Raw genomic sequence first — 10,254 nt, forward strand, 5'->3', positions numbered from 1 at the left:
GGGCACCACTTCTAAGGTTCTAAGATAGTCGCAGGAAGACCCCTAAGGCTAGATCCTAACTCCTACGAGGAATACTAGACCTCACGAAAATTGAGGTCAACAGTACTCTACTTTTTTAATTCCCTTCCTTGGTTTCCTGAAATTTCAACAGTTGTTTAGCAGTTCTTAAAGATGATTTAACTTGTTTTAGTGGGCATTTACCTCCTAAAACTATTTATTTTGCGGCTCCAATTGCTCTTATGCAAGGCTAAGAAGGGCTAAAAACAATTAAGGCTTCCTACGACACAAAAGAAAGCATCAAGGCGTGACAATGATTCAATTGGTGACTTAGATGATAAATTCTTTTCGGGTTTCCGTAAGTTTCATCATATATAATGGTATCTAAGACATGTAAGAATAATTCATTATAAAAGAAATTTTGCTTTGAATGTGAAAATTTTAAAATCTTTATGAAATTTAATTCCATAACAAGTGTAAGGCTTAAAAAATTTCCAGGAAAAGATATCTCTTCAAATAGGTGTGAAACTAGTTTTTCCAGGAACTTCTTTTTCCTGCTTTCTTCTTTTCTTTATTTCTATTATTACTATTTCAATGATCTTTTTGGGAATACTTGGAAAGTGAATTTGAGTTTTCCAAATTTGCTACAAATCAGATTTTTTATTTTTTTTGTGTGAGCTTTCATTCACACATGTTAATTTCATCTCTCTTTTCTTATCGTGAATTTCTAGCAAGGGGCACCAATCTTGTCATAATTAGATTGTAATGCTCTTTGAATTTCATTGAAGATAGTTACAAAAACAAGAACGACAACAAGCCTTTATCCCACTAAGTGGGGTCGGCTACATGAATCCTTTTTCTCGATCGCGTCCTATTGAGTGTCTTATTTTCATTTAATTCTAATCATTTTAAGATCATTTTTTATACAATATGCCCAAGTCTGTTTAGGCCGTCGACCTCTACAGGTCTTGACACAAATCAAATCTAAAACATCCACTCTCCTAATCAAATCATCAGATGGTCGACACTTAATATAACCAAACCATCTAAGACGACTCTCTCTAATTTTGTCTACCATTGGAGCTACACTAACCCTTTCACGAATATATTAGTTTCATATTGTCTCTAAGTGTCAAGTCACTCATCCACCCAAGCATTTCGATCTCAGCAAAACTTAACTTAGTTTTATGCTTCTCTTTTATAGGCTAACATTCTGTGACATAAAGCATTGCAGGTCTCACCACAATCTTATAAAACTTTTCTTTAAGTGGTACTTTCTATCACACAATAGGACTGATGCATTCCTCTACTTCAACCAAGTAACTTGAATTCTATTAATAACATCCCCATCTATATCACCATCACTTTGAACAATAGACCCGAGACATCTAAAATATTCAGACCTTTTAATGATTTGATCACCCATAGTTACAACACTAGATCTACTGCTACTAAAATTACATTCCATGTATTCATTTTTAGATCTACTCAAACAAAGACCTTTAGACTTTGATGTAGACCTCCATAATTCAAGTTTTTACTGAAAACTTTCTCTGGTCTTATTCACAAGAAGAATATCATCAACGAAAAACATACACCACATAACTAGATATGGGCTTAAAGCAGATCCCCGGTGTAATACAACTGAAATAGGAAAATACTTAGTTAATCCTCCTGTTCGAACACAAATACTAGCTCTAGAAAGCATATCTTTAATGACTTGAATATAAGTCATATCAACACTTTTCTTTTAGAACTCTACAAAGAACTTCTCTTGGAACCTTAGTATAAGCTTTTTTTCTGAATCAATAAAAATCATATAATATCTTGTATTCTGTGTTATTTAGACTTTTTTGCATTATTTTCTACATTGTATATATATATATATACATATATATTATTTTTTCATAATTGCCGTAGAATTTTACTTTCTTTTGCATTATAACCAGGGCTATGCCTTTGCAATGAAAGCACCATCTTTACTTCTCAAACAAATTATTTAAATCATTTACCCCAAGAAACTAATATTCAAGATATACACAAGTAATTTAGTAAAGAGAAGGTAGAAATAATGAAGGAATATAAAGGAAATTGTAAATCAATATATTGCAGTTGATCCCATTAATAGCCTAGGTCCACTAAGTAAAGACTCCCGGAATTTTTCCAGTATCCTCACCATCCACTATCGCAAGGTAAGAAGTCTCTCTCCTTTATGAAGAAATGCTAAACCACTCCTAAAAATTGAAAGGCCAGCTACTCTAGCAAACTCGCTAGGCAATGAACCACTTTCAAAAGTAATTCTGAGATCCAAGATCCGTCTCTCAAGGTCAACAATCACGGCTCTCAAAAACCAAGTGAAGAATATGACAATCATAAGACGATTAAAAAATAAACTTACACACACAGTTTCTTTTTTGCATGATAGATTCAAGGCATCAAATCTCTTTCTATTTATTTATTTTTTTATTTTTTTTAGGCATCAAATCTCTTTGATCCATGAGAACTACTCATGAAACTCTATCAAATTCATATTTACTAAACAGAGTTTTATTTACTAAAACTGCATATCATGTGTTTAATCTTTACTTTGCTACCCATATGATTGTAATCATTTAAACGTGTTCTACATTTAAAAAATTCAGTTATCTTCTATAAGCATCTCTACAACATTACATAGAGAAATGAACTTAATATTTTTCCTCAATTTTTATCTTTTGTGATTGAAAACTTTTAATAGTTCCACATCTACTTTTAATACTATAATATATATCATCATGCATTAGTTGGATAACTTCTACAATTTTTCTTCATTAATATCCACCAAAGAAGTTATCAGGGCATTCTATTATACGCCCTTTCCCTAATAAATAAAATCTAGATGTACATCAGCTGATTACTCCAAGCTTTTTCACTAATCAACTATATCTTGCAAATATAAGTAGTGCAATATGCCTCATAAGGCGTCATCACAATCATATCAAGAACATATGCGCAAGATATATCGGTCAAAAGTTAAGACATGAAAAACTAAAAAGGCCTTCCAAATAAAAGATTGTTACAAAAAGCACCCACGTAAGAGGAGGATGCAAAGTTTGAAAGGAAAATGCCAGAATGACTATATTGATTATGATAAAACATTGGTTAATAATACAAAATTGCCATCAAACACATAGCTGCTTGTCAATGTTTTAGAACAATTATGCTTTCAAACTTTGCATAAAAATATATTCTTTAAATTGTTCAGACTAAACAAACCTGGTCCATTCAACATTTGTTCTATCCAATGTAGAAGAGTAAAACTGCAGCACAAGTCTGAATCTATGTGCAGCACTACTAGGGACTGTCAAAAGGACAACTTCTTGACCAAGTAAACCCGCCGGCATTCAGCTATCATATAAGCTGAATTTAGTCAATTTTCAGCTCACTCTTGTCTTCAACCTTTTGAGCAACTTTAAAGTTATCAAAATTGGAACTTTCAAATTTATTCTCATCTTTTTCAGCACTAGCTCCACTTGAAGAATGGTTCTTCAGAACAACAGAAATGTCTGCTTCAGACGCTCCAGCTAGCTTGAACCTCTCCACAGCTCCATCAAGAGTTTTCTTATAATCACCAAACCCAAGCTTAAACTCAACTTGAGAGCGTTCAAAAAGCAAGTTTCCCCAAAACAGATGTATCTGAGATCTCATCACTGCAGCCTGCTCTGCTGCCTCCTCAGCAGTTAGCTCTCCTTGACCATCCACTATCACCCCCTGTTTCTTTCTCCTCTTCAGAAATTCATCCTTTTTGTTCAAGCTCGGGTCTTTGAGTTCATTAATCCTCTGCTCTTCTGCCTTCTCCCACATCATAGTTGCAGCCTTCATCTTCTCCTCTGCACTATCAAAAAGTTTGATTGTCTCAGAAGAATCCCATGTTGTCAAGTCCACTTTGCTAGCTAGAGCAAAGGACCAATGCAGCTTTGCAGTCTCAAAATGTTGCTGTCCGAGTGCAAGCAATCCTTCATAGAAGTCTGGCTTTACCTTAAGAGCCTCGTCGTATTTCTGTCCAGCAAGATCATATCTTTCTTTAACCCAATCATAAGCTTCCTGAAGTTGAGCCGCCATGGCTGCCTTTGGCAAAGACTCATCCAAAGGTATGCGCTTTCTTGCTGCACACATATGTACATTGCCCCAGTTGAAGAAGGCAAGTGCTGCCACCTCCTGGAATTTAGCAGCAGAAATCTCAAAAAGTGCCTGAGCTTCTTTACTCGTTACTGTCTCCTCAAGTGCCTCAGAGCACAGCTCCATTCCAAGCTCATGAAGGTCCAAGTGTGCATCTGGGTCAATGCCAACCTGCTGACGGAAAAGCTGAGCAAACTCATAAAGCCAATCATCAATATCAACTTCCTTGCACTCAGAATGATCACAGCCCTTCCGCTCTTTCTCCTTCACCACCTGTTTGAAAAAAGTATTATTCATGGCAAAATCATCCTCTCCCGCTGCAGGTAAATCCCCAACCAAAGAAGGCGAAGGATTCTCATCATCCTTCAACAACACCTCCTTCTCAGTATCATTCACCTCTTCATCAGATACTGAAGGCTCTTGCTCAGGGTTCACCTCCACAACGTACAGCCTTAACACCTGAAGCTTTCCCTTTGATGCCTCCCCATTCCCTTCCTGTGCCTTCTTTCCATTAAGTTCTTCAGCGCAAGACTCTGCCAGCCTGAGCTCCCGTGTGCTTGTAACTGTAACAAGATCACCCTCCAAATCCTTGTACTTGACAAGAACAAATTTTGAAGATGGAAACCGCTTTGCCACAATTTCCCTCAATGTTTTGAAACTGCAATTAATTGGCATCTCAGAAAGGCGTATATCATGATCATAAACCAGCTTCAGTGGTCTCATTCTGGTGATGGTCAAAGATTTCACAGCCCCTTCAGAAGAAAGTTTGTTCCCATAGTCTGCCCTTGAAGCGGGCCTGAGGAGAACTGGAGATGAAGATTCTGATTTCAACTGAGGACCATTGGGGAGAGAGATGGCCACCGGAGTTTTCTCTTTCTCTACCACAATCTTTTGCAGCGGTGGAGGAGAAGAAGGTTTCTTGGTAGCAGGGCGAGAGGGGAGGCAGGGTCCAAGGCCCGCAATGGGGGCAGTAGCTCGAACAGCTGAAGCACCCAGAGCAGCGGGTGAGGGGCGGCTAGCGATGCACTGTTCCACATGGTGCGCGGGAGAAACGGAAAGAGCAGCACGCAGTCGGCGTGCGAGATCCAGAGCATCGGAATGCGAGGGTTCGAGCGTGAGCAAAGAGTTGACGTCCTGAAGTGCGAGATCATACCGTCGGAGTGCCTCAAGCGCTCGAGCGCGCCGGAGGAGGGCGCGGCAGTAACGCGGCTGAGCCTGAAGAGCGAGCGAGCACTCAGCGGCGACGGCCTCGTGATCAACCGGCCGCATCTGAAGAAGACAAGCAGCTCGGTTAGAGTGGAAGACGGCGCGCTCCGGGTGGCCGCGTGGGAGAAGTTTGAGGGCTAGTTCGTACTGCTCCAGCGCGCCTGCGTAGTCCTTGATTTGGAAACGGTTGTTACCTTCCTCCTTGAGCTCGTGAGCGCGTTTCAGAAATATAGCGGCGTCGCTTGCCGGGCCATTCGACTGCTGATTGGCGGTCGGCAGAGAAGCGGCTGTAGTGAATACTTGGTCTGAGGAGGTGCCGGATTTTTTCTTCCGGCCACCGGATTTCCCCATTCGCGAGTAGATTGGTAGCTGGAATAGGAATACGAAGGCGAGAGCTGAAACCCTAGAGAGCGGGAGAGTTCTTCTTGTCCATGTTAATGAAAAAAATTACACACACACCAACTTAAACTTTCTATTTACAAATATACCATCTTTTGCATTCAATTTTTAAATTCTCACTCAAATATCGAAATTCATAGTAAAATCCCAATTTTTATTTTTTTAAATCAAATTTTCCATAATTTAATGGCGGCGTAAATACATCGATTCAATAGTTAAAAAATCTGAATTGTTAATTTAAAAATATCACTGTTTTAGTTGGTCTGTTTGTACATAGTCCAAATTCACTTATGATAATGAGTCAAACAATTTCATTAAAATACAAGGTTTGCCCTAAATTTTTTTTTCTTATGTGAACATTTACATACATATCACACCATTTTTCTATATATTTATATATTTAACATTTAAACTTTCATATTTACATAAATACCATTCAAATCTTTAGCATCTCATAAAAAATACAAATATTATTAATTTAAAAAAAATAAAATACACATTTTCATACATAAATTTTTAAAACTAAAATGTCATAAATATAAATATTAAATTTTATTTATTAAATTTCATAAATTTGCTGTATTATTTTAGGTCTTTTTATGAAAAATCATAATCTATATAGTTACCATTTTCAATTAACATAATTAGGCAATTTAACTCATTCTTGGAAAATTCAACACCGTATACAAACTATGTGAAATTATATAACCTCGCCAACATAATAAAAACAAAGATTTTAAAAAAAATATATTTATATTTAATCAAGTTTATCATTCTTAATTAAGTGGTTAATATCATAATTCTCATATTAAACACAATTAAATAAATTCACAATATAATTTGATTTTATATAAAAAAAAGTGTTCACATGTCTAAAGTATATCTTTTGATCTTATCCTTTACTTGATGCCATATTATTGTATCTTAGATCTAGAGATATAAGAATTTAGAGACATTTACATACATACCACTAAATTCTCATGTATTTACATATCTGACAACTAAACTTTGATTTTCAAATTTTTACAACACATCTTTCACATCACATAAAAAAATACCACAATTTAAAAAAGTGATGCACATTTTCATGTATAGAATATGTGTCATATATATTAAAAAAATTGAAGCTTAGGTGTTTGTTTTGCAAATCCCTCAAATGCTGATAATCACGTTATATGGTATATATATATATATATATGTATATATATATATATATAAGGGTGGTATTTGAGAATACCACTCCCCTATGCAATATCCAACCAATTTAGTACCAGAGTTGATAAAAGTTACAATTTAAACCACACTCTTTTAGGGGTGTTTGATTGCATCCAAGTTTTACCTTAAATAGGATTTAATAAATCCGATAAATCCAGATCTTATTAAATCTAAAATTGTGTTTGTTATCTTTATGATTAAATCCGAACTCAGATAGAAATGTTTGGCGATGAAAGAAGCAACGAGGTAATGTGTCTTTCGTTCTCATTAAATCCGTTAAATCCAACTCTCAATCGGATTTACTGAATCCGGATTACCGTCAAAATGGAGAGTAAAATGGGATTTAGCCCAGCGCTGGATTTAGCTCCCTTATTTTCGTGTTTGTCTAGATTTACATTAAATTCAAGCAAATTCATACATAAATCACGTTAATAAGGTGCTATCAAACACCCCCTTAATGGGAACTAAAACAGTCCTCTCCTAAGTCTATTTTAGCCCGAATAAAAAGATTCTAGGACATAAATTGCGCTACAAATTTTGGAACTAAAATAGCCCCATGTAAATAGTGAGGGGACTATTTTGACACACCAATCTTCCATAGAATGTACCATAAGACGTAGCACCAAGAAAGCATATGCCAGACTTATGAGGAAAACACCAAACAATAAGAAACAAACTAACCTGCCAGCCGATGCCTCTGCTCAAAACATAGGCAGCAGTGGAGTTGCGATAGCTAAACGTCAGGCTGCTTTGTACGCCGTAGTCGACTGTAAGTTAGCAAAAAAGGTTAGAGAGCCATTTGAAAATAAGTACATAGCATCATAATAAATCAGGGGCATTTACATACATAGCACACAGTTCTTATGTTTTTGCTGCGTATGTAAATTTCCCAATAAATTACCTCTTCCTGAGACACTAACACAGCAGCCATCATAGCAATTGTGTGACCCGCGTGGAATGTTGGAGCCCCCCCATTGCAAAGGATATGGAAATTTGAACCTGAGGAAGCAAAGACCTTATCAAATTTCGGCCAACAAAAGCTCGCATCGAGCGGGTAAGCACATGATTTGAGAGTTAACCAAGGAGCTGATGATACGAGGTTCGCATGATCAGTACGGCAGTTTTCTTGAGTTCTAACCGGTCTATGTTGATAAGCGCCACCCGCAGTTTGAATGAGAGAAAATATCCAAATGATAGAGATGCATATCAGAACTCGAAACCGTTCAAAGATCAAAATGTTCCTGAATGGCCTGTAGTTCTATGTGATATTAAGAATTTCAGTGCTCTGCATGTCAATATAAAAGTTTAGGTGTTGGATATGTAAATGGATAAGAATTCTGTGGTATGTATGTAAATGCCCTGCTAACTTACTACATGAGGGTCTATAATCCGCTGCAATGACGAGTCTTGAATGATATAGAGTATGGGTACAACATAAGCAAATGAACCACCAATTACAGTTGGTAGACGTGTTCCAAACAATGCTTGCAGAAGTGTGTTAATGCCTGATACAAACAACAGTGACTGTATGACTCTAATCTTGTCTCCCAGTGATTGATACCAAATAAAATTGGTAAAAAAGTAGTTTAACAGCCAACAAATTACTAGGCAGTGGTGGAACCATGGGATAACTGGGGAAGACGCTCGTCAGCCCATATTTTTACTAAACCCTTTAATACCATATAATTCACTAAAAATTTTGCAACCTAAACTTAAATATTTAACAATAATTTAATATTAACTATACTTTTAATTTAATAATAATATGTATAACAATTTTAAAATCTTTTTAAGGAGATGAAACCTTTAATCTAAATACTCATCACCCTTCAACCTTAAATTTCGTCACTTTTCTCCTTAAATTTCAGTTCCGCCACTACTACCAGGTGTCAAGAAATGGACACAGAAGATGTCTTAATTGCAAGGAATAATTAATTACAGCATTTCCACCCATCAATGGAACAAGCACGGTTGGTATCATCACAGTTCTCCCAAGCATCAAGATGTAGTTTTGGAAAGCTAATAAAACAGTTTCAGCTGCAAAGCAAACAGCAGAAAAAATTAACTTGTTAGTAAAACCACCAACCAAATCAACCCTTCACAGGGAATATGATAATGTATACATGATTTTCTGAATGCAAAATGTTCCTCATACATGTTATACATAAGCATGATATTAGATTATGCATTGGAAAGAAATATGTTCTTTTTCTATTTATTAAATGTTCCAAGAAAATGATATGCTTTGACAAAATTTGTGCAAATAGAAGAAATATCTCATATAAAACAACTAGAAAAATAGAATTATTAAGAAAATGGTGTATTGATTGTATATAAAAATGTGCTTAGTGAATACCAATGAATAAGTGCCAATAGAGCGTGCAAAAATTTTGTAGACTGCAGGGCTTGTTGGAATGGAGAAGCTTTTAGGAAACGACAAAGGCTAAAAAAAACAACTTATGGAAGAAGCTTCACTCTTATTTATCACCTTAACTTGGCTTGATACAAACTCAAAGACTCCACCCCTATTTATACTAGTAGCACCTCCTAAATTAATGGCTAGGATTGTGCCACCACAATTACAATCCAATGGTTACAAATAATTCCACACCTACCACACAATAATTCAACACCTACCACACCTACCACACCTACTACACAATAATTTCATACCTACCACATATTCTAGAATAAGCTTCTAGAAATTAAGCTTTATTTAAACAACTAAAACCAAGTTTATATTTCAACACCCCCTCTTAAACTTGATTTTGTGACTCCAAGCAAACTTCTCATTTTAATAAAGTTTTCACTCTTCAGCGGCTTGGTAAAAATATCTGCAACTTGGTCTTGAGACTTCACGTACTGCACTTGTACCTCTCTTCTTTCGATGCATTCTCTGATGTAGTGATAACGTATATCAATGTGCTTGCTTCTATCGTGGAAAAAAGGATTCTTTGCTAGCGCGATTGCAGACTTGTTATCAGCACAAATCTTAATCGTCTCTTCTTTTGGTAAACTTAACTCCTTTACTAGATTTCGAAGCCAAATTGCATGACAAACACATGAGGTTGCAGCCACGTACTCTGCTTCACAAGTAGAAAGAGTGACAATTGGTTGTTTCTTTGACATCCAAGTGAAAGCAGTGTCTCCTATGAAGAACACGAACCCTGTAGTGCTCTTTATATCATCCATATCTCCAGCCCAATCACTGTCGCTATATCCTACAAGCTTGAAATTGTTGGATGATGAGTAAAATAAGCCAAAATCAATTGTACCTTT

At 36.2% G+C, this 10,254-nt stretch overlaps 2 protein-coding genes across 3 annotated transcripts in view; both read right to left on the bottom strand.

Annotated features, from left to right (window-relative positions):
* Positions 1–3,037: 3,037 nt before the first annotated feature.
* Positions 3,038–8,126, bottom strand: LOC110026217 (HSP-interacting protein). The gene is made up of 4 exons (XM_020727082.1): positions 8,055–8,126; positions 7,877–7,974; positions 7,657–7,742; positions 3,038–5,730 (listed from the first exon to the last, which is right to left on the bottom strand). Exon 4 carries the CDS (start codon positions 5,710–5,712, stop codon positions 3,403–3,405), a length of 2,310 nt encoding a protein of 769 aa, XP_020582741.1. The 5' UTR covers positions 5,713–5,730; positions 7,657–7,742; positions 7,877–7,974; positions 8,055–8,126; the 3' UTR covers positions 3,038–3,402.
* Positions 8,127–8,248: 122 nt separating this feature from the next.
* LOC110026218 (nucleobase-ascorbate transporter 1-like) overlaps positions 8,249–10,254 on the bottom strand; it is an 8,277-nt gene continuing 6,271 nt past the window's right edge. Inside the window, exons 2-4 of one of the 2 annotated variants that reach the window (XM_020727084.1) lie at positions 9,332–9,378; positions 8,915–9,012; positions 8,249–8,480 (exon numbers count right to left, since the gene is read on the bottom strand). In XM_020727084.1, the coding sequence (XP_020582743.1) occupies positions 8,430–8,480; positions 8,915–9,012; positions 9,332–9,378 (196 nt within the window). In that variant the 3' untranslated portion in view covers positions 8,249–8,429. Of the gene's footprint in view, positions 8,481–8,853; positions 9,013–9,331; positions 9,379–10,254 lie in introns of those variants that run through there. The other variant, XM_020727083.1, reaches the window with a different exon arrangement.

Source organism: Phalaenopsis equestris, unplaced genomic scaffold (assembly GCF_001263595.1).
Source record: "Phalaenopsis equestris unplaced genomic scaffold, ASM126359v1 Scaffold000359, whole genome shotgun sequence".
Lineage (NCBI taxonomy): Eukaryota > Viridiplantae > Streptophyta > Magnoliopsida > Asparagales > Orchidaceae > Phalaenopsis > Phalaenopsis equestris.